Source organism: Acomys russatus, chromosome X, assembly GCF_903995435.1.
Source record: "Acomys russatus chromosome X, mAcoRus1.1, whole genome shotgun sequence".
NCBI classification, from domain to species: domain Eukaryota; kingdom Metazoa; phylum Chordata; class Mammalia; order Rodentia; family Muridae; genus Acomys; species Acomys russatus.
In genome coordinates, this window is record NC_067169.1 from 54361380 (window position 1) to 54385378 (window position 23999).

The 23999-nt window shown below is 45.5% G+C and overlaps 1 protein-coding gene across 1 annotated transcript in view; it reads right to left on the reverse strand.

The window, feature by feature from the left end:
- Window positions 1–209: 209 nt before the first annotated feature.
- Slc16a2 (solute carrier family 16 member 2) overlaps window positions 210–23999 on the reverse strand; it is a 122361-nt gene continuing 98571 nt past the window's right edge. Inside the window, exons 2-6 of the mRNA XM_051142358.1 lie at window positions 14843–14987; window positions 10741–11191; window positions 9255–9398; window positions 3703–3931; window positions 210–1508 (exon numbers count right to left, since the gene is read on the reverse strand). Of these exons, the coding sequence (XP_050998315.1) occupies window positions 1288–1508; window positions 3703–3931; window positions 9255–9398; window positions 10741–11191; window positions 14843–14987 (1190 nt within the window). The 3' untranslated portion in view covers window positions 210–1287. The remainder of the gene's footprint in view (window positions 1509–3702; window positions 3932–9254; window positions 9399–10740; window positions 11192–14842; window positions 14988–23999) is intronic.

Consider the following 23999-nt stretch of genomic DNA (forward strand, 5'->3'; position numbering starts at 1 on the left):
AAGGGATGGTGGTGGTCCAGAACCTACTTTTTCTGGCACCTATAATGTCCACTCAGCAGAGTGGTCTATGATGCTCAGAATGGGGGACAGACTGGGTGGTAAAGGCTAGGGTGGCATCCTCTTCCTAAAAGAAATTGTCCAACCCTAGGTGCAGTTGCTGCCTATGCCTGTTTGGGATCCAGGTACAGAATGAGGTTTTGTTTTGTTTTCCTAAAACAGTTCATTTCCTGGCCTGGCCCAGGTGGAAATATTGACCTGCTATGAAAAAATGAGAGATGGAGGAGTTGGTCCTTCACCAAGTCGTTAACCACAGCACCTCCCCCCATCTTGCCAGTGCACTGTCATCATCCCTCCTGCGTCTGATGAGATGAAAGGAGTTTTCTTCACATTTGACAGGTGGCTACACGGATGGGAAGCTGGGAAGGCCTCTTGGTTAATCTTTCCACATCAATGAGTGGTACATGGAACTCTGCAGCATTTAGCTCCTGTCCCTATGTGATAGCCTGTTCCTCCAGTCACTATCAGTTTGAGCCCAGAAGTGAGATGTAGCTCAGTCTGAGATGAGCAGGGTTAATGCTAGTTATTAGGGATGGTCTGGGCCAAAATGAAGCTGATTGGCCCAAGCTCTGGGTCCTTCCTTTCTCTAAGCACCTATATGTCTATGACAGTAATAAAAAGGAATAGAGGGGAAGAAAATGGAGAGGAGGCAGTAGAGAGAAAGTAAAAGGGAGGGAAAAGGGAAGCAGATGGTTAACCAACTATCAAAGCCCTCAGGAGCTTCGAGGCAAACCAAGGCTCCTTGTCTCTTTTGGCCTTCCTTCCCACAACCCCCAAATGGCTCTCAAGGATGGATGGGAACAAATTCCTCAGCTAACAGAGGCTTGGGTCTCTCCAATAAGTTCTGGGGCCACGGTAGCACCTTTGGCAGTTGATTCTAGTGGGTGACTAATGAGCTGGGGCCAGAGGTCCCATCTCATTCCTCCTCCCCCCAGGGGGTTAGAAAGTATATGGAGAGGATCCAAAGGCCAGGGGTGGGTGGGTGGATGATCCCATGCTTTCCCAGATCCTGGCAGAGGAGCCTGTCGGGTTTCAAGGCATTCATGGGGAGAATTTGGTTCATGAGTTTGGAACACCGAGAGCATTGGCTCAGAGGAGATGGTCAGGTGGCTGAGATGCTGTGTGCACAGGTTTGGGAACAAGTGTGCTGGTGGCAAAAATGTAAATGCTGAGCAGGGTGGGATGGAGGGGTGGGGTGGGGGAGCAGCACACACTGGCAAGGCAGAGGCATTAAATTGGTTCTTCAGGAGTTGGAGAGCCTGGCAGCAGTTCTCCGTTGGGGTCGGGATCGTGGGACAACATCTTGTCCTTGCTGGAATCTCTCTGCTCTTTCTTGAACATTCTTTGATGCATCAGAGGGACGAAGAAGAGGATTACAGCCCCAATAATTGGGGGTACACCCGCAAAGTAGAAGGCCACATGGTAGTCACCAAAGCAGTTTCGAAGGAGGCCTGAAAAGGGTCAAGAGACATGAACATAGTTTAGCTTTTCCCTGTAGCCCCGAGGCACTGTCTCTCCTCTTTTGGGGGACACCCCAGTGCCTCTCAAGAGCTCTGGCCTATGCTGCCCTGATTCAGGAGCTCCCTCAACTTCAAGGCTACAGGCCCCTGAGGTGAATACTCATTATCAAAGATGCTAATGAAGCTTCTCTTTAAAGTTTCTGTGTTTGTCTTTCATTAAGCTACCAGCCACCTGTCAGGCACACCTAGGGCTGGAGTTACAAAGGAACTGAGTTCAAAAGACTCAAGAGAATGGTTCATGGTGCAAGTCTTCAACCCTACTACTCCCTCCCACCCTTGCTCTCTTGGAGCAATTCAGCTGAATTCCTGTTTTATTTATTTATTATTGTGTGTGTGTGGAGGGCACACACATGACAGGATGGTCACGTGGAAGGTGGAGTAGGCTCTCTCTTCCCAGGTTTGCATATATTCCAGGGATAAAAACTTAGATCAAGAGGCTTGCCCAGAAAGCACTTTACAGGCAGAACCATCTTGCTGGCCATCCTGTTGGCCTTTTCTCTGAAGTCCCCTTTCTCTGGACTTCCATTTGCCCTAGGAGGAAGCAGAATATGTGTAACTTCTTCCAGTTCATGTGTGCACGAGTCCTTTGGGCTCTTCCAGCTGCCAAAACCATGGCTGTGTTTAATATGAGTCCCATATCTCAGAAGCTAATAGGAAGTACCTCATCGTGAAGATGAGTCCAGAAATACTACCCCCAAAAGGCAAGAAGACCCTTGTCCTATTGTTTACTCAGGAAATAAGCAAAATGGAGAGAATTGTGGTGTCTCTGGCATTCTTTGGCTGAGTAGAGACTCCTCTCCTAGCACACACTGTTCCTACTGAGCAAGAGCCTTGAGTTAAAGATGTACCATGATCACACAGTGTCTTCACAGTGCCTTGCACGTTAGTGTCTGAGGAGTGTTTGCTGAATTAGGTCACTAGACAAGCCTAGGAGAAGAACAAACAATATGTTTGCAGTAAATCCCTGGAAAGGAGATTAAGTTCTTTCCTTCTTCATTGGTTTTCTGGTTTCTTGTACTCCTTGAGAACTTACTATGCTCTTGAGGGAGGCTGGAGGGAGAAATTTGGAGGCTGAGATGTCACACTAGCATTTTGCTAGTCTTGGAGTATTTCCTCAATTAAATCTCTACTATGGGCTTGGTTCCAAAGCCAGTAGAAGAAGAGCAGGAAGTGGAGGGTGTCTATAAGTTTTAGTAAAACCAGGACCGGCTTTCTCTTTTACCTCTTCTTTTACTCAACTTCCCTGAAATTAATCCCTTGACTGTGGAGAGAGTAAAGAGAAACTTAGACTAAAGACAGTGTGATGGGCATACCTTAAAGAGAATACGTGCTTGAGTGGCTGAACCAGGAGGACGAGGAACTTGAGGCCAGCTTAGTCTACCTAATAAGTTTCAGGTCAGCCTATGCTACACAGTGATTGAGAAGGCCAACTTTACTTTTCACTCTACTCTCTGGAAGGAACTGTGCTGTCTCCAGTGAAATCTTAGTGAAACATATACAGCTCTGGACAACCCATGCCCGTGACTGTTGCATTGCTCCCATCAGGACTTTCTGGCACTTTAGCAAGGATGCTTATACAGAAAGCCAGAGGGAAAGAGGTTTTAAGCAGTGGTTCTTTGTTGGGGATGATAGGCCATATGACCAATGTTCAGCCATCTTGTCCAAGTCTGCACCTTTAAGTCTCTGTCTTTCCCAAAGCTTACCTTTCACCAGAAACTAGCTGACCCTGTTGTGAGTCAGCAGCTAAAGACAGACAGGGATGGAGCGACCCTGTTGTGAGTCAACAGTTAGACTAAAGCTAGATGAAGACAAAGCAAGATACCCTGTGTAGCAGGACGTCATGACCCTGCCTGGTCATGTTCCCTATGTTTTGAGAAAAACCCACGACTGCATTGCTATAGCGATATGTTTCCCTGCCTTCTGAATTATAAAAGCTGCGGCCTGACTAATAAAGTTGAGAGCTTGATCAACCAGACTTGCTCTCCTTCCTTGTGTCTTGCATTTCTCAACAGGTGACCTCCCTCCCGAGTTTTAGTCGAACCCTGCAGGTTGAGGCAGTTCTTCATAGATCTAGGGCCGTCCCAAGGAAAACCAGACTCACCCCCTCCTCAGAGATTAGCCTCACCTGCAATGGGAGGTCCAGCAATCATTGGCAGGGCCATCATGCCCAGGAGGTAGCCAATGGCCTGTGAGGCCTGCATGGGTCCCACCAGCTCAAACGCAATGGGAGCCATGATGGTGATGAAGAAGCCATCACAGAGGCCCAGAAAGAGGCAGACAACGATGAGGCCCCCGAAGTCCTGGCACAGGGGGATCATCATGGACATCAGCCCCAGGAGCAGGAATGAGAGGACCTAGAGAAACAAAAACTTTGAATCACATCTCTTTTCTCAGATCTTCGTTGCTGCCCTCTGTAAAATGAGACTGGATGGGGTCAGCTGAGCACAGTTAGAATGTATTTACTATGCACTGAAGCCGTCTACGTCCTTCACCGAGGGGCTTGGCCTTTAAGAGAGGCTGGCTCTATTTAGCTGAATCTAGCAGGCCTTTTAAAAGCTGTGACAGGGGGGAGGACACTGGCTTGCCCATAGTCAAAGAAGTTGGTCTTTGAGATGGATCCTGAGTGGGAGGGAGAGGAATCACTATTTTTGCCTTCTAATCTCGAGAGAGGATCTAGCATTAGATTCTGTGGGTGTTTTCAGGTCAAGTTAAGCATGGGAAGAGGAAGGAAGGAGGTGAGAAAGACTTGCCTGATGATTAGATAGGGGCTTTGATGCAAGGTACGGCTTATTAAAACGGCGAAGGAGCCGATGTCCGTCTTTGTTTGGGTAGAATTTAGGAAATACCTGAGCCCGAAATGGCACACTCAGGTTTTCTTATGTTTTAGGATATGGGCCACATCATCTGTTTCAGGTATTTCAGACATTGAGGCTCTGGGCACCTTTGGGTTTGGCTAGATAGGCTGGAGAAGGCAACAGAGAGGGTGCGCAAGGGAGCTAAGCCAATAGAAGGGTATCTAGAGAGCCCAGGAACAGAGCACTAACTAGTCACTGTGATTTCTTTGGGCTGAGCAAAAATGATTCCAAACCAAAGGAGCTGTCTTTCTAGAGACTAGGTGTTTTCCTCTGGCACTCCACCTCTAGTTGTTAATTATAGTCTTTTGCAATCAGTGTCTGTGACCTAGACTGAGTCAGCCCTGGACTGTGGGCATTAAAGAGGAGAGCCCATTCCCGACTCACTGCAGCTGGCTGAGCTGGGTCATCTCAGGGCTGGAACTATGACCTGATCTGTGTACTAAGGCCTTAGGATGCCCTTGAGTTGTCCAGAGGCTCACAATGGACCAACAGGCAGGAAACCATAGGTAGGAACGTAGAGGAGAAACACAAATCAAATCTGTTTCGTGCCCTACAGATTTTCTGTGTCGTTGCAGACAGTGGTTTTGTTAGTTTATCAGTTGGTTTTTGGACATCTTAGAATGTCTTTGTTGGGAGACTTTGAACTTGGTCCAGGCCATTTTGAGGTAGTTATGTAGAAGCTAGTAATAAGAACTGAGCCACCCCAGCTTCTCCTTTAGGAGGTTCACATGCAACTGTGAACTAAAATCAGTCCTACCTATCAATCAAGCCGCATGGTAGTTAAGAGTTAATACCATTATATACCACAGAGGACCCCATTAACTGATTTTTCGGTCTTTTTTTCTTTCTCTCTTTCTTCTTCTTCTTCTTCTTCTTCTTCTTCTTCTTCTTCTTCTTCTTCTTCTTCTTCTTCTTCTTCTCTTCCTCCTCTTCCTCCTCCTCTTTGTTTTGGTTTTTCAAGACAGGGTTTCTCTGTGTAGTCCTGGCTGTCCTGGACTTGCTTTGTAGACTAGGCTGGCCCCAAACTCCCAGCGGTCCACCTGCTTCCTGAGTGCCAGGGTTACAGGCGTGCACCACCTTATCCAGCTCCATTACCCGATCTTAATCAGTTGAAATTGCTAACTGCTGTATCCAGTTCTCCTATCTCCTCCGTGAGGCCTTGTCAAGGTGTGGAAATTTATAATCCTTCTTTGAAATGGAAACTCCGGCTTCAAAAAAATGAGGTCATTTGCAGGCTGTTTCCATTTCATTTCTAACAGACGAATCAGGAGCTAGATGACTGGCATGCCTGTTGGTTTTACAAACTGTAGGGCATCACAGGGTCTATCGGGTGGCTCTTGCATCTGCTGGCTGTGCTCCTGTGATAGAGCATCTTGAAAAACAAAACAAAACACCCCCAAAACCAAACAGGCAAAGAAGCAAACAAACAAAACCCCTACAACCATTGTCTTGTGCTTTGGACCAAAAATACTCAACTGAAAAAGTGTGTGTGTGTGTGTGTGTGTGTGTGTACACATTTGTGGGTTCAGATGCATATGCACATGTGGACACAAATGTGGGAGCCAGAGGACAACTCTAGGTGTCAGCCTCAGGAAGGCTGTCTACTTTGAGAAAGGGCCTCTCACAGGCCTGAAGCTCACCACTTAGGCTAGGCTGACTGGCTACTGAGCTCCAGAGCCCTCCTATCTCTCTCCCTTTCCAGAGGGTGGATTACGAGTGAGCACCACTGCCCGTGTGTGTGTGTGTGTGTGTGTGTGTGTGTGTGTGTGTGTGTATGTGTGTGTGTGTGTGTGTGTGTGTGTGTGTGTGTGTGTGTGTGTGTGAGAGAGAGAGAGAGAGAGAGAGAGAGAGCATCTGGAGGTCAGAGGACAACTTTGTTGAGTTGGTTCTGTCCTTCTCCCTGTATGTGGTTCTGAGGCTTGAACTCGGGTTGTCAGGCTTGCATGGCAAATACCTTTATCTACTGAGCCATCTTGCTGGCTTTTGTTATTGTCGAGCTTTAAAAAAAATCAGCTCTCATGATCAAACTTACAAGGAAAGCAGTTAACTAACTGAACTACACCCACCTTGGCCCCAAACTCTCAAAATTCATCAAGTGAAGGAGTTGGGCTTTCCGGTGATAAAGATGTCTCAGCTCCATTCCAACGTTATATTATTCTGAGTGGTGAAGCTGGACCATGTAAGAGGAAGGGAAATGGGAGAAGTCACCTGAAGTCCTGCCTTCTACCTAGCTCAGCCTCTGACTAGCTGTGTGTCCTTGTCCCTTGGAACCCCTAGCTGCACCACAGAAAGCAAAAGCAGCACAGGCCCTGCCTCTCTGCCGGAGACTGTGGGGAGAAGCACGTGAGCTAGAGCACCAGGCAGGGGATGCTGCCTTGCTGCAAGAGAAAGTTCTGCCTCAGTGGCAGCTTATCCTCATTTTCTGAACTCTCTGGTGTCTTGAAGCTGCCCATACTAGCAGGGAAGACTCATGTTGGGTGACCTGCAAAAGAGGCTGGGAGAGCACAAATACGCTCATGCGAAAAGCCACTCAGATAAAGCACTTGTTGCTATTTGCACAGGAATTAAACATCTCATAATTTGTTTATCCTAGTCACAAACCCTTGGTTTGGCCTTGGGCAGTTCACTTATCTCTGAGATGTGGGCCTGGTTATTTAGAGAAAGATAGGTGTGCTGGTTAGTTTTTTGTTGACTTGACAAGCTAGGAACCTCAGCTGAGAACATGCCCCCCCCCCATGCCCCCATAAGATTGGCTTTTAGACAAGTCTAGGGGACATTTGAGTCATTGATGATTGATAGAGAAGGGCAGATGGTTCTGGGTTACATAAGAAAAGCAGGCTGGTCTCTATTTTAGTTTCTGCCTCCAAGTTCCTGCCCTGACTTTCATTCATGATGGACTACAAGCTGTAAAATGAAATAAACTCTTTCATCCCCAAGCTGCTTTTGGTCATGGTGCTTATCTCATCAGTAGAAAGCAAATCAGGGCCAGGCGTGGTGGCGCACGCCTTTAATCCCAGCACTTGGGAGGCAGAGGCTGGCGGATCTCTGTGAGTTCGAGGCCAGCCTGGTCTACAGAGTGAGTCCAGGACAGCCAAGGCTACACAGAGAAACCCTGTCTTGGAAAACCAAACCAAACCAAACCAAATCAAACAACAAAACAAAACAAAACAAAAAAATCAAAAAGAAAGCAAATCAGGACAATAAGATATAAGAAGCATGCTGCGCTTCTGCCACTTTTGTGGAAGAAGGCCATCTCTCAGTTTCTCCTTCAGTGTGATGCCAGGTTGATCTGGGTGGACCACAAGGGAACCCATAATCTTGGGGCAGAAGCAGGTGGACCTCTGTGAGTTCGAGGCCAGTCTGGTCAACAAAGAGAGTCCAGGACAGCCAGGGCTCTGTGTAACAGAGAAACCCTGTCTCTAATACAAAAAACAACCAACCAACCAAAATAACAACAAAACAAAACAAAATAAAACAACAACAACAAAACAGACGCTTATCCACTTGACACTGCCAAAGACAATGGAATCGCACTACAAATGGTCAGGGCCTCTTAGAAGTACTTTTAGGGCATCTGCAGGACAGAAGTGAGTGCAAATTCAGCCTCTTGCTGGTAGGTAATTTGTGATTGCTTGTGCTCTTCCATAGGGCTTTACAGTTTGGCACCTCTTGCCAGGAACAGAACCATGACCCAGGCCAGGAAGGCACTAGTGCTACTAGACAGACAAAACCAGCCTGTACTCAAACCAGACAGAACCCAGGTCACACAAAAAGGGATCAGTAGAGTACCACTAGGGTGGCCACTGCCCACGGTGTGAGGAAAACTGTACTACTGTCAAAAGAATGAAACTGGGCTACCTCTCTGTTTATTTTGATGCCCACTTTTATGACAGGATAGAAAAAGGAAGAATTATTCTCCCTGCACAAATAAGGAAAGTGAGGTCTAGAGAGAAAGAGTGAGATTTGGCCTTTTCTAGCTTGGTTTTAGTGTCCATTGGTGGGATGGCATTACAGGTTAGTTAGTTAGTTAGTTAGTTAGTTAGTTAGTTAGTTAGTTTGTTTGTTAAAGGGTCTCTCTATGTAGCTCTGGCTGTCCTGGAACTTGCTATGCAGACCAAACTGGCGTTGAACTCACAAAGATCTACCTGTCTCTGCCTAGGATGGGAGCTCAGAGCCAGTGCCTGATGCTAAGTAGCTCTGGAAATGTGAGAGGTGATGGGCCTGGGAGTGGCCTGGAAGAGAGAAGTACTGGGCTATAGAATGCTGTAGATTTCAAGAGAGTAAGAGAATCAATTAAAAAATCCTTACTCGTGGGGACACATCTAACTTGTGGCCTGAGTTTCCCATTTTCCCTTTCTGAGTTGTTGTTGTTATTTGGTTTTTCAAGACAGGGTTTCTCTTTGTATCCCTGGGTATCATGGCCTCACTTTGTAGACCACACTGGCCTTGAACTCACAGAGATCCGCCTGTCTCTGCCTCTCAGAGTGCTGGGACTACAGGTGTGGGCCACTGCACCTAGCTTGCTGAGCTATTATTAATACAAAACTACCTGTTATGTGTTCTGTAAAGTTTCACATACAGAGCTCTCACTGAATCCTTACTCCATGCTAGTAAAAGAAGGGAAACAAAGATGGTTGTATTTAAAAGCAGGGGAAACTAAAAGAAAGTTAAAAAAGAAAAAGCAGAGGAAACTGAGGCTCAGAGAGTTTAATTACTTATTATGTGTAAAGCCAGAGCCAAGAGACCTGCAGTGGCTCACCCTACATCCTATCCCAGAGTCCAGGGCTAAGAAATAGTAGGCTGTGGCCAAGTGAGCACTCACCTGCAAGTATATCTTCTTAAGTCCAGGAATGGAGTCACTGATGTGGCCTGATACAAGACGTCCAAGGCCCGAGGTAGCCCCAATACACACCAAGAGCACCCAGGTCTCCTTGATGTCCTTGAATTCTTCTTCCACATATTTCATCTGAAAAACATAACACCAGGACCCCCCAGAGCAGGAGGAAAAAGAGGAACTGACTGATTAAATGCAGGCATATCCAAGATTTCTGACTATTCATTTCCCTGGACCAGGACAAGAGCCTCTGATTGGAGTAGCAGCCCCCTGTGTCACCTAGCTCCATCTAGCTGCTTCTAGCAATCGCAAAGGCTACTTTTCCTAGACTCTCTGGAATTTGTGTTTTGGAAGGCTGTCCACTTCCAAGCTGTCTAAGCCCTAACAGGACAATCTAGCTCTTCTTCTGTGATATCCCCACGCAATGACTTACAAATGACAGGCTGAAATAGCAGGTCACTAGGAGATAAGGGTCTGCCAGCTTCCAGGCAACTCTTTCAAAGTGTGCTTTAGGAAACACGAGGTCTATAGGCTGGGGATGTAGCTCAGTGGTAGACCACATGCTTAGCAGGGACAAGGCCCTGTGTTCCACCGCTAACACGCATGCACATACACACCAAACATCGCAGTCTGTGTAGAATAACAAACAGCTGCTCGCCAGTCAACAGCTCTGTGGCCAATGGGCTTTTAAACCGCAGGATTTGTCACTAGAGTAAAGTGCTTTCTACATACGAATCTAGAGCGTTCCCACCCGTGCTATTTCCTCAACAAAATCATTTGGCTGCAGAGAACAGCATTCCTCAGAGCAGTCTTTATAAACCACGTCCCACTCTTCCAGTGTTGCGTAGTCTCCAAAACCCATCCATGCAGTTAAACATTTTGTTTTCAGTATTAGGGATTAAACCTAGGGTCTTGTGCCTGCTGGGCAAACATTCTTTCCACTGATTTACTTCTGTAGCCCTCTTTTGTTATTTTTTATTTTTTATTAATTCGAGACACACTTTTGATAAGTTTCCCAGACTGGATTGAACTCATACTGTAGTTCAGAGAGGCCTTAAACTAGGATCCTCTTGTCAACCTCCCGAGTAGCTATGATTTCAGGCCTGCACCACGAAGCCTCGTTTCTATCTAAGCTTTTATCATGGGCCTTGCTCTTAGGAACTACCCTCCTTTCCCAGTGAGGTTCTCTCTGAACCCATGCTCTTTACTTCTCTGCCAAGCACCAACCACTGTTTTGTTTCTTTACTCTTTGTTCCTTCTTTGTTTATTTATTTGGAGACAAGGTCTTTCTGTGTAGCCTAGGCTGGCATCACACTCACAGCAACCCCCCTATCTCAGTCTCCCAGTGCTGAGACCACACCCCTGAACCACCATGCTTGGATCCACGTTTCTTTTTCCAAACCACTGCCCTTCCAATGTCCTCCACCCGCCACCCTTTGGATTCCAGGTAGGTTGAGGCCAGTTTCTTCCTCACCAGGTGTACATAGGGGACGAAGTAACCAAGGGCGGCAGCAGCGATCCCAAAGGCCCAGATGCGGTAGGTGCGTTGGCGGAACACACGCATGTTGAAGTACTTCCTGAACTGAGCCAGAAAGCGCTGTCGGAGGGTGTGGGCACCTCTCTTGCTTGGGGTGTCCTGGGAGCTGGGCAGGAGGGGCCGGTAGGTGAGTGAGAGCAGCGTAAGGACAAACATGAAGGTACTGAGCACCTGGAAGGTTTGGGCCAGCTTGATTTCATCCCCCATCATTTTGATGAGGAAGGGGAAAGACATGGAGAAGATGCTACTTCCAGCAGATACCACGCCATTGGCTAGACCTAGGCGACGTTGAAAGTAGTGGCCCAGGATGACGAGTGATGGTTGAAAGGCGAAGGAGCAGCCACAACCAAACAGAATCCCATAGGTGAAATAGCGCACGCTTAGAGAGCTGTGGGAGAAACACCGAGAGCTATCCTCAGAAGTCTGAAATCAATTTACCTGCCCCCCTTTGCCCTTAGAAACCTCCATGCCCTGCCTTTATCCACAGTCCCACTTGCCACCAGCCTGCAGAGCAGATAGGAACCCTCTGAACCAGACTTTGTAGATGGGGATGCAGAGATTCTGAGAGGTAATTTGCCTAAAGTAAACCCAGGTCAAAATGCTTAGCCACCTTCTCCTCCTCCTCCTCCTCCTCCTTTTCCTCCTCCTCCTTCTTTTTGACAGAGTTCTGTGTAGCTCTGGGTGTCCTGGAACTCTATAAACCAGGCTGGCCCTGAACTCAGAGACCCACCTGTCTCTGCTTCCCAGCTACTGGGATCAAAGGCATGTGCCAACATGCCCAGAAGCCTTCAGTTTTTTAAAGACTAGCCAACTGAGTAAGACTGTGAGGTCAGACTCCTGGGTGGGGGGATGGGGGGCGGGGAAAGCCGTAGTTACCACTCCAGTTACATTTAAAAACCAACTGCTTGTTTTGTTAACATCAGCCCTTCCTAGTGCACCCTCTGGATCACGAGTAAAGTTCGCCTTGTCTAGACACTTAAAAACAAAGCTTCACGCTGGGACACTTGCGACGGCAAAGGCAAACACATGTAATCCCAGCACTCAGGAGCCTAAGGCAAGAGTATCAGGAGTTCAAGGGCAGTCTGGGTTATGACAGCAAGTCTCTGTCTCATTAAAAATAAATAAATAAAGTTTGGACTTTAATCCAGATCTGTGTGATTATAGCATCCCATGAGAGAGGATTAGAAAAGAAAAAGAGAAAGAGAAAGAGAAAGAAAAACAAAATTGGCCTTTGCAGAGGTTAAGTGAGAGGCTACAAGGAGTTGTGTCATAGGGCAGTAGTTTTACCTTATTTCTTACCTAGACACTATGAGTAGACTGGAGGACCAAAGTTTTATCTCCCCTAACAGCAAAGACTTGCAAGGAGCCAAGACTCTTGGTCTTGGTCTTGGAAGCTTGAGCTGTTCTTTGGTGTGTCCTTATTTTCAGGGCTCTTAATATTTCAGAGACTGCCTGATGATCTCAGGATAACTTCTTTTCTCTGTATCCTTGCCCAAGGTCCAGAAAGCCCAATCCTTTTATCTCAAGCACGGTCCCTGCCCCCCCCCCCCCCCCGTGATCTACATATGGACTGTGAGGTAAGGAGTTCCTTTTTTCCCCAGAACCCTGTCTCTGTTGCTGTATACGACATAGATTAGTTCCCTTAGAGTAAGCAACCTGCTTGATTGACAGGAAGTCGAGTCTCAAGTTATGGGCCTAGCCCAAGAAAGACAGGTCATTGCTTAAAACGCTTAGTCTCTGCTCTGCCATAAGCTTCCGCAACAGAAGGCAAAGTGTTAGAAGGTGAAAGGGCATGGGGGCAGGTTGGTTTGGCTAGCCGTCTGCCCTCACACAATACTGGCACAACCTAGTGAAGAGCTGTTTTCTTTTTGATGCGTCCATATATTTTGCAACAGTTCTCATCTGGCCATTAAATTAGCCAATGTTCTTCTTGTTCTTCAGACACAGGAACGGCTTTTATACTAAATAATGGGACTTAGGCTGTGCTGCCTGCAGCCCTGTGATTCCAAGAAACTCTCATCGCTGGTGCTTTCCATCGGCTCTTTGTCACTGGACACAAGTAGGGGATTTAGTTTCAAACACGTTGTCTCTACTTACAGGTAAAGCCGATGACTTCTCTTCTGTTAGACTCCCTGGAGTTTTCTCCCATTAGATTCTGGGTATCCTATGGGATTGGCCTAGGCTGGGTCCTAATCCAAAGGAAAGGAGCTAGTCTTGAAGTAAAGAGTTTTGGGGAAAACATGGGAGAGCAGGGAGCTGCATGGTAACTGCTTCTAGCTGGGCTGCAGGATGGGAGGCCCTTGAAATGGCTCATCAGGGTTGCCTATACTTTGCCATGGTCCAATCACCTTAAAGGATTTAGAGCCCTGATGTGAGAGATTAAGGAGAATGACTCGAAGTTCTAGCCACAAGCAGAATCATGTTCTTTCCCCTGGACACGAAACCATCCACAGAGTTTCTTGGCTCGGAAAAATGTTCTTACAGGAAGAGCAAACAGAATAGGGGGCCATGGGCTAGAGAGAAAAATGCCTCCCCCAGTGGGCTGAGAGATAAGAGTGCCAGGAGCCCATAGCACATCTAAGCGCATTCCCTCCTGTGCCACAGCCCACGTGGGCTGCAGGGGAAATGAGATCCTTCTGTTGCTAATTTGTTTACACTTTGCTGTGCTCTGCCTCAAGGAACAAGCTATGCAGCACTGAGGCTAGAGAGACTTCAGAGGCGTAGCTGGTTCCCACAGGAACAAATGAGGCTGACCACAAGAAGGGTCCTCAGAAAGTCTGGAGCTGCTGCCTTGGGAGGGTAGAGAAGGTTCCAGGCAGGATATGGTTCCCCCTCTCCCTTGTCCCAGTTGGATGGTTTGGAACCAAGACACCACCGCAAGCCAAATCTAAGCTCAGCTGGAGGGTAGGCTGGGCAACCGGAAATGCTCAGGTCATTAAGACAGTTGGCTCACCCGCGTGGAGCCAGTTGAGACAGAACATGAGCCTTGTTCTCCACTGTGTACGGAAAGCTAAGCCCAGAGAACCATGGCTTTCTCTAGGGAATCCCACCGAGAAAAGAAGTCTCTTTTTAAGTTACTTCAGTCTCCATCCCAGACATGTCACTGGGATTCTAGGCCATCACTGTCCTCTATGAGGCTGGGAAGACTGGCAGTAGGAGGTACCACCAACTTGCAAAGTGTCTGGCAGAAAGCTCACAAGTTTGCTTAGGAACCTCCCATTTCTCTTGCTGTAGGATAAGGTATTCTCCTGTCCTCCATACACATGTTTCTGCAGGGCTGCCAGAAAAGGAGGCAGCAATACACTTGTAGCCTTCGCACCTAGTGTCACCAACCAAGTTCTATGAGCGGGACCAAAGAGTCTAGGCTTTGAGTTTTAGCTGGGTTGCTGGGGTTTGGATCTGCACATCAGTGGAGAATGTTGCTAAACATCCTTCCCATGCCCAAAATGTGAGAATCTCTATATGTCTTGCCAGAGCCATCCAGAAAAGGGCCAGACATGCTAGCTGGCCACATGATCAGATTATCTGTTTTTTCAGCTGAAGCTTTATTTGGAAATGCTAGGTCTTCTTCACATTAACTCATTTAAGTAGCTTATTTCCAGGAGGAAAGGTGAACTTATGTGAGATGTGTGACACATTAGAGGGGAGCTTGGAGAGAGCTGAAGCAACCACATGGTCTCTTAAAGATACAGGAAGCGAGGCCCAGACAGGAAAAGGGTGCTCAACAGTTACTCCATAGCTATTTACCAGTCAAAGCAGGACTTGAGCCCTCATCTCTGAGCTACCAGGCTTAGGCTCCTCACAGTATTTTAGAGCCTTGGGTCTTTTTTTAGGGGAGGGCTTATTTGCAAATGTTGCCTGCAGACTCCACATAAAATGAGTTGCGCTGGACTCTGAATATTGGGAGGAAGGTCTTTGAGGAACCTGCATGGCCCGAGCCACAGAGGATTCTGCAGTGAGAATAGTGTTCATAGCTAAAGCCCTGAGCAAGAAGCCAATTCTCAGCCTCGGAAAAGTAGCTAGCAAGCCCCCGCCTTACCTGGTGAAGGAGCTGGTGTGGAGGCCAATGAAAGCAACAGCAGCCCCGGTGGTGGCTGTGATCCGGCAGCCCAAACGGTCAGTGAATATACTCACAATAGGAGAGCAGAAAAAGATCATGCCCATGGCGAGGGCTCCGACCCACGCTGCAGAGAAAAGGAGCACAGGGATATTGAAGGTTATTGTGGTGTCTCGCGATGCTTGGCCGCCTCAGCTCTTCTCTGGCTTTGCCAAGGTGGCACCGATATTCACAGTGGTATGCAAACAGAGGTGAGAGATAAAACAGGATCCAAATGTGGGTGCTGGATTTGGACTGGTCAATTCTGCAACAAAAGCTGGGGATACTAGGCCAGATCTGTAGATTTAGAACTGAGATGATTGTATTTAAGGGTGAGGAGGGTAAGGGTATGCTTTGGGATTTGGTCAGGCTCGGTCTCAGTCCTTGGAACAAAAATCTAAATGCTCAAAATTTTAACGTGAAGCTTAAGGAGCAAGAAAGATCACAGCCCAAAATGCCTCCTGGAATTGTACTAGAATATAGCGCAGATGCAGGGCCTATCTGGAGACTTCCAGAGAGGCTATGCAAGATAGCCATAGAACCCACATGCTGAAATTCATTACTGGCAAGTCTCTGACCTCCAGACTCACAAGGAGTTTATCTTGTTTTAGAGGTTATGTATCTGTAACGATCCTCACCGAGGAGGAACGGTGCCCTTTTACTCACATTCTTCCAGCCCATTCCCCCTTGCTCAGCCCTCCGAAGGAGAGCCCACACTTTTTGTTTGTTTAAAAGCTCTTATCAGGTTTCATCTTGAGCCTCTCACATCTAGGTTAAATAATCTTAGTTCCTTTAAACTTTTCCTTTCAGCTTTAATTTACTTTTATAACTCTGTAATTATTTTCAGAGTCTGTCTCTGAACTCATTCCAAGACTTCATCATCATCATCATCATCATCATCATCATCAAAAAGCATGCAGTGAGTGTCACCTGAGCAAGGGCACTGGGCTAGTTTTGTTCTCTTTCCAAGTGAACAATCCTGAGTGGGCCAAAGGGAAGGGCCACTCTACTGCCTGTGCCTCGTATTTTAGTGCCAAATAAGCTAGGCTGCTGTTCTGAGCTCTAGCTGCCTGGCTTCAAAAATCCTGGCCCAGGACAGCAGGCAATCTGGACTTTCATTTCAATTTCACCTCTTACGATATGTGGGACCCTGGCAAATCCTATTTGTAAAATGGGGATTAAAATTCTTTTTTAAAAAATTTAATTTATTATAATTTATTCAGATTGGGATTAAAATTCTTGTACTTTCCTCAAAGTGCTCCCCTCTCCTTTGCCTTGGCAATGTTGAGGACTGAACCCAAGGATGCATTCGTGCGAGGGCAGTGCTGTATCACTCAGCTGCAGTACCAGCTCAGCCCTCAAAGTGATTTCAAAGAAAATTGTGATCGGATGTAATCATATATAGCAGAGAGCTTTAGAAATGTTAAGAGCTATACTGCATATAAAAATCAATGCCACAAGGACCATAGACTTAAATGTAAAAGTATAAAGCTTCTGGAAGAAAATATAGGAGAAAATAATTGGTGTGAGCAAAGATGTCATAGAATGTTCATATAAAGTATAGCCCATAAGTGAAACAGTGCTGTACTAGACTTCATCAAAACTTAACATTTCTGTTTAAAACACACACACACACACACACACACACACACACACACACACACACACACACACACACCCAAGGTCTGATGTAGCCCAGGCTGCCCTGAAACTAGCCTCCTTTCCCAAACACTTGTATACAATTCTGCCTTCTGCCCTGATGGTCCTTAGTCTTGGGGTAGGGGGAAGAGGACATAGGTGGGGAGGATGATGGGAGGGGCTTTCATCTACCAGCCACTAAGAAGCCATCATTCCTTCCGGGTGCAGGCCTTCTAGTGTGTCTGCCCACTTTAAGGTCTCCTAGGTTTCCGTCTATTCTCTCATCTATTGCTCTTATTTGTTCCCTGGGATGAACTTTGGTGGAATCTTACTTCCGTTTGTCAGTGCGACCTTAAGAAAAGGGGTAGTCATTGTTTACTTCTCTTCCAGGAAAGGAATCATAGCAGCACGGGATTTCAGATTGGCGTCACCACATTCAGCTTAAAACTACCATGCTTAAAAAAATAGTTATGAGGGCCAGAGAGATGGCTCAGCCAGGAAAAACATTTTATTCACAAGCCTGATGACTTGGATTTCCAGAACCCTCATAAAAACTGGACATCGTGTTACTTGCCTGTAATTCTAATACTCCTTCAGTGAGGTGGGAGGTGGAGACAGGAGAATCTCCGGGATGAAGCTTATGAGCTAGTTAGCTTGGAGTGTGCAGCACAGCCACAAACAACAGGAGACCCTGCCTCAAGCAAAGTGGAAGCTGACTTCCAGAGCTGTCCTCTGACCTCCACACACACGTAACCCTACCACACAAACGTGTACATACACATCACACATATACAATACAGATATTAAAAGTTCTGAAAATGAGAAAGCAGATAATAGATCAGAAAAATATTTGTGACATATATCTCCAGCACACAAGTCTGCGTTGATTATCACAGCTTAACAAGAAGAATGCAAATGATTCAATTTAAAACAGAGACAAAAGTCTTGAACACACATCAGACATACAAATCTACAGTGAGAGTCAGGAATGGGCTGGTACACACCTGTAATCCTAGAACTTGGAATGCAGAGGTAAGAATTCAAGCCATTCTGGGCCATCTTGTCTCCAAACATCAAAAATCAACCAACCAACCACACAGGAAACATCCCAATGAGACACCCTTGTACATCCACTAAGAGGACTACCCAAGAAATGTAATACCACTGGAAGGATGTAGAGGAGCTGGAATCTCATACACTGCTGGTGGCAATGAAGCACTGTATACTCTCTTTGGAAAACAGCTTGACAACATGTGCAGTCACTCATGCACTTAACACATCCCACTGAAATCCTACTCTTAATATTTATATCTATACAAAACCTACAGCTAAGGAGGAGGGTGTAGCTCAGAGACCAAGTCATTGGCTAGCTTGTACCAGCCCTGAGTTTGATGCCTAGTACTACCAAGGGGTGGGGGACAAAACCCAAAAACGACACAATGACCCCAGTTAACAGTAATTATAGAAGCTTCTTTTCATAATTGCTAAAACCTGGCAGCAATTCAACTATACTGGTAAACGAATAAGCGAATGGAGCTATATTAATACAGCAAAACACAGCACACCCACAGGCAGGAATAAACTAGTGGTACAAACAGCAACTGGGATAATTCTCCAAGGCATTATGCTAAGTGAAAGAAGACAAACTCAAATGACCCTACTCAGAAAATTCTAGAAAAGACAAAATTATGGAGACAGAAAAACAAAGCGGAGATGAAGGTGAGCTTTATTAGAGAGGAACATTTTGGGGTGACGATGGTGGTTCTTTTGTGAGGGTGTATGGTTGTTGTGAGTGACTGTTCTCTGAATGAAGCAACCACCATCTTTGGGTATTCAGCTGCATCTCCTTTGCAAAAGACCACCCAGTGGTGCTTGTTCACGGTTTACACCCCAGCAGAGAGGGACAGAGAGGGGCAGAGAGGGGCAGAGAGGGGCATGAGATTCTCACTGGAGTACCCTGCTTCCTACTACCTGTTGTATACAATGTTACCTTAATTGTCCATGGCCTGGGGATGGAAAAGTATACGTGGAGAAGACTAGATGGTGGCTTCATCTATGTGGCTATGGAAAAGTCCTCATCCCTGCTGGGTAAGGCTTTTTTTGCTGGAGAGGAGCACCTACACCCCTGTAAGCAATCCCTCATCTATGCTCTATAAGGAAGCCCAATGAACTCATTGATTCCCCGGAGGGAATTCAGTAGGATCATTTCTTGGTTTGTCATTAGGAACCTAGGAGAAGGGGTAGACATTACTTATGTCTCACGCTGGGATGGAATTTTAACAACAGTGGTTCAGTGGCAGTGTGTGTTAGCATGTGTCAGCACATAAAATCTGAGCAAATAAAGGAGTGATGTTATCACATGTAAAATGTATCCTTAAATCTTATGTTGGTTTTAAAGGGGGCAAAGGCTCAGTGGAAAGAGCATTTTGGTTAGCATGTATGAGGTCCTAGATTCAATTCGTTGTACTAAAATGGCAAGGCAGAAAAGCAGAGCATACCACTTTGAGGCTTTACTTGAGATATATATATATATATATATATATATATATATATATATATATATATATATATATATATATATTTCGATTCTGATTTAAAAATACCTAGGTTGTATTGTGAAAGAGGCAAAAACTATTCAGGTCAGCAAGTCATCTTTCAGAACTCTATGACTGAGCTCTTCTGAATATGTACATTGCAGTGAAAACTGATAACTAGGCTCATAAAATAACTTTTGTACAGTCCAGGAAAGTTTACACTTTATTTGACATAGCTTTTAAAATTAATCTAAATTTCAAAAACTTAAAAAAAAAACTTGAAATAATAATTGATTTACAATGGGGCTGGAGAGATGGCTCAGCGCTTAAGAGCACTGACTGCTCTTGCAGAGGTCCTGAGTTCAATTCCCAGCAACCACATGGTGGCTCACAACCATCTATAATGTGATCAGATGCCCTCCTCTGACTTGCAGATGTACATGTAGGCAGAGCACTGTATATGTAATAAATAAATAAATATTAAAAAAAATAATTGATTTACGAAAGGCAGTCAGAGAGGTCCATGAATCATTCACCCAGTTTTCCTTTATGTAAGTGTAGTACAATAGTGAGACGAGGAAACTGACACTGGCACGATTGTGCTAACAGTCTTATGTCCTCTTATTATGCAAAGCTTCCTACCACAGTTAAGATGCATAACTATTTCAACACCACAGAGATTCTCCTTTTTTTACTGTTCATTTATAGTCATGCCAGATGTTCCTGCCACCATCTCTGACTCCTAATGACACCCACAAACTTGTTTGGCATCTTCATAATATTTTTATTTTAAGCAAGTTATATAAGCTAAGCATGGCGACACATACTTGCCATCCTAGCACTTGAGAGTCTGAGGCAGGAGGATCAGGAGTTCGAGGCCAGCCTAGGTTACATATTGTGTCCAGTTCTGTCTGGAATCCATGAAACCCTGCCTCAAAAAACAAAATACTAAAATGAAAGTTATATAAATGCAGTATATGATCTTTTAAAATTGGCCTGTAAAGCTTCTGCACAGCGAGTGAAACAATCATCAGAGTGAAGATACAACCACAGAATGGGACAAAAATCTTTGTCATATATATATTTCAGACAGGATTACTGTCTAAAACAAGTAAAGAACTATAAAAGTTAAATACCAATTCCAACCATCCAAGCTATAAATGTATCATTGAACTAAATGGTTCTCAAAAGAAGAAATATAAGGAGCCAATAAACACTTGTAGATTAGACAGGGCGATGCAGGCCTGCAATCCCCACACTTGGGCGGTGGAAGCAGGAAGAGCAGGAGTTCAAAGTCATTCTCAGTTACATGTGCATTAGAGGGGAAACTGAGACTTGCAGAAGAACCTCTCTCCACCAGGAGCAACAAAAACAAACTTGAATAAGTGTTTCTTTTCATCATTAGCCACCAATGATGAGGGTTGAAAACAAACAAGTGCTGGAGAGGATGGGGGAAAGGGAAACCTTTATACAGTGCTGCTGGGAGTGTAAACTGGTGTAGATATTATGCCTAAAACTTAGTCTACTTTATGACCCATAACTGTTCCTGGGCATATGTCCACATGACTCTAAGTCAACATACCATGGGGAGGCTTGCAATCCATGTTTATTGTTCAAATAGTAACACTAGGAAATGGAACCAGCATAGATGTTCATCCACAGATGAATGGATAAAAAATGTGATACAAAAACACATTAGAATTTTGTTGAGTCTTAAAGAAAAAAGGATGGAACTGAAAATGTTTATGCTATGTAAAAGAAATCAGATATACAAAAAACAAATACCATCATGACCTGCATGCTTCAGACTTGACCTGTCTAGGGACAGTGAGGGAATAAAGAAAAGATAGACAAACAGACACGCATATAGAAAAGCTGGGGTTAGGTAGGCCATGTGCACACTGATGGAGATGCACCAACTACCACAGCAACCCAGAACTTCAGAGTATTGAGGGGAGGAGGTAGCTAGTCTCATAGGATGTCTTTCTCAGCTAGAGTCACCTCCATGTCCTTCCAGGAGCCTATCCTGTTGTGGGTCTCCAGCTTGTCACAGAGACTCCCCCACTCAGTTTCTCTGCAAGCACTCTGTCGGTTTGCCCGCCCTCCCATGCTCTTCCCAGGTCTGATCTCCATCCTCATTTCTCTCTGTACCCCCTCTCCTACGCTGTTCCCTTTCTTCAACCCCTGTCTATTCTAGTTGCCCTTCTTCTGAGTGAGATTTAAGTATCCTCTCTTGGGTCCTCCTTGTTACTATACTTCCTTGCGTCCGTGAATTGTAGCATGGTTATCCTGTACTATACGGCTAACATCCACCTATGAGTGAGTACATACCATGCGTGTCTTTCTGGGTGTGGGTTATCTCACTCAGGATGACCCATTTGCCTGCAAATTTCATGATTTCCTTGCTTTTAATAGCTGAGTAGCATTCCATTGTATAAATGTACCACAGTTTCTTTATCCATTCTTCTGTTGTGAGACATCTAGGTTGTTTCCAGATTCTGGCTATTATGAATAAAGCTGCTATGAACATAGTTGAGCAAATGTTCTTGTTATATGGTGGAGCATCTTCTGGGTATATTCCCAGGAGTGGAACAGTATGGTCTTTAGGTAGCGCTATTCCCAATTTTCTGAGAAGGTGCCAGATTGATTTCCAAAGTAGTTGTACAAGTTTGTACTCCCACCAGCAATGAAGGAGTGTTCCCCTTTCTCCACATCCTCACCAGCATGTGCTGTCACCTGAGTTTTTTCACTTAGTCATTCTGATGGGTGTAAGATGGAATCTCAGTGTCGTTTTGATTTGCACTTAAAGAAATGCTAAACATCCTTAGTCATCAGGGAAATGCAAATCTTGTCTTGTTTTCTTGCAAGCCCTCAGAATAATCCCTCGCAGGACTCGACTCCACGCTTAGACTATGTTCTGACAAGGAGGGAGCTGCAGTTGCTAGCTTTTGCACACACTGACTTGTAAACACTAGCTCTTGCAGCACACTGTGCACATTCATATTTAGACCCAAGGAAGGTTTTGCTGTCTCTCAGAGCTTCACTCACAGATGAGAAAAACGTTACCATTCCCACGGGAATGAGGCATTGGTCCTTGACTTTGTGCCCTCATCAAGAATACACACTCAGAGATCCCTCTGCTCCCCACACCCCTTCCCCTTTCCTATTTCTTAGATATTCATAATGGATGTTCACTGTTAATTTAGGGACGGTTCACAGCAATGCTGGATACCCGACTGAGGGGAGAAAAACAAAACATGTGGCCTCTAGCCTGGGATTATTTGAGCTCAAAACTGGAAAAAAATTGAAAACCAGTAAGACTCCTCCCCCGTGCGCCTCTCTCAGGGCTGCTTTTAAAAGCTGGGCCACAATAAACAGCTACCAGGAGCTGCTCAGCCCACCAGGGCAGTGGCCGGCCTGCAGCAGCCCAGGAATCTCCACCCAAAAGGGTGCCCCAGCTGCGGTCTGGAAGGAGGCGGAAGCAAAATCTAGGTACAATTCTTCCTGGCAGGGTGACTCTCAGCAACAAGATTTTCCCCTTTGTTGAGCAATTTTCTTCTTACCCTTAAGGCTCCTATGTTAATTAGTTGGTAAACTTGCAAGGAGCATTGTAATTGGTTGCCAGCCCCTTCATAGTCGAAGGGGCAATGTCTAGAAGCTGGACTCCTGAGGGACCCAATCTCACAGAAGTTGCCCTCCTATGAGGAAATGCAGGGGTTTAAGACTCCACAAACCCAGAGAGAAAATGGGAATGCACTTAGGTCTTTTGGACCCCTCAGTCCTCCCATTTCCTCTCAAGCATCCAAACTTACTGGCAATTCTTCAGGAAACCAAAGGATTACGTCCTGAACCTAGTCCAAAATGATGAAGCGACAATGCTTTCATCTCACTTCCACAGTTCCTTAAGATCTCCTTGAAATTACTAACAAAGTTTGAGAGTACTAACATATAACTACCTATCTCCAGATACTACTTGTCCCCTGTTTTACACTGATGCTTACAATTGTGCTTCCTTCTTTCCTTTATGTTTATTCTTTTCTTTGCCTTTTTTTTCTTTTATTTATTTTTATTTTTTATCTCTCTCTGTCTCTCTGTCACTCTCCATCTCTCCCTTGCCCTGCCCCCACTGCCTCTTTTGGGGGTATTCGTGACTTATTTTGGTGGTCGTGGGATCTCATTTTCTTCTTCTTTTTTTTTTTTTATTAATTTATTCTTGTTACATCTCAATGTTTATCCCATCCCTTGTATCCTCCCATTCTTCCCCCCCCCCCCATTTTCCCATTATTCCCCTCCCCTATGACTGTTCCTGAGGGGGATTACGTCCCCCTATATATTCTCATAGGGTATCAAGTCTCTTCTTGGCTACTTGCTGTCCTTCCTCTGAGTGCCACCAGGTCTCCCCCTCCAGGGGACATGGTCAAATGTGAGGCACCAGAGTATGTGAGAAAGTCGTATCACACTCTCCACTCAACTGTGGAGAATATTCTGACCATTGGCTAGATCTGGGAAGGGGTTTAAAGTTTACCTCCTGTATTGTCCTTGGCTGGTGCCTTAGTTTGAGTGGGACCCCTGGGCCCAGATCTGCCTATCATATTGTTCTACTTGTAGATTTCTAGGACCCTCTGTATCCTTTTATTTTGCTGTTCTCCCATGCGTCTCTCATTTAGAGTCCCAATAGGATGCCTTCCCCTCTGTCCCAGTTTCCTGGTAAGTGAAGGCTTTTGTGGGACATGCCCCTTGGGCTAGTATGCAGATATAAGTGAGTATATACCATTTGATTCTTTCTGCTTCTGGGTTAACTCACTCATTATGATCATTTCTAGCTCAATCCATTTATCCACAAATTTCGGGAATTCCTTGTTTTTAATAGCTGAGTAGTATTCCATAGTGTATATGTACCACAGTTTCTTTATCCACTCTTCTACTGA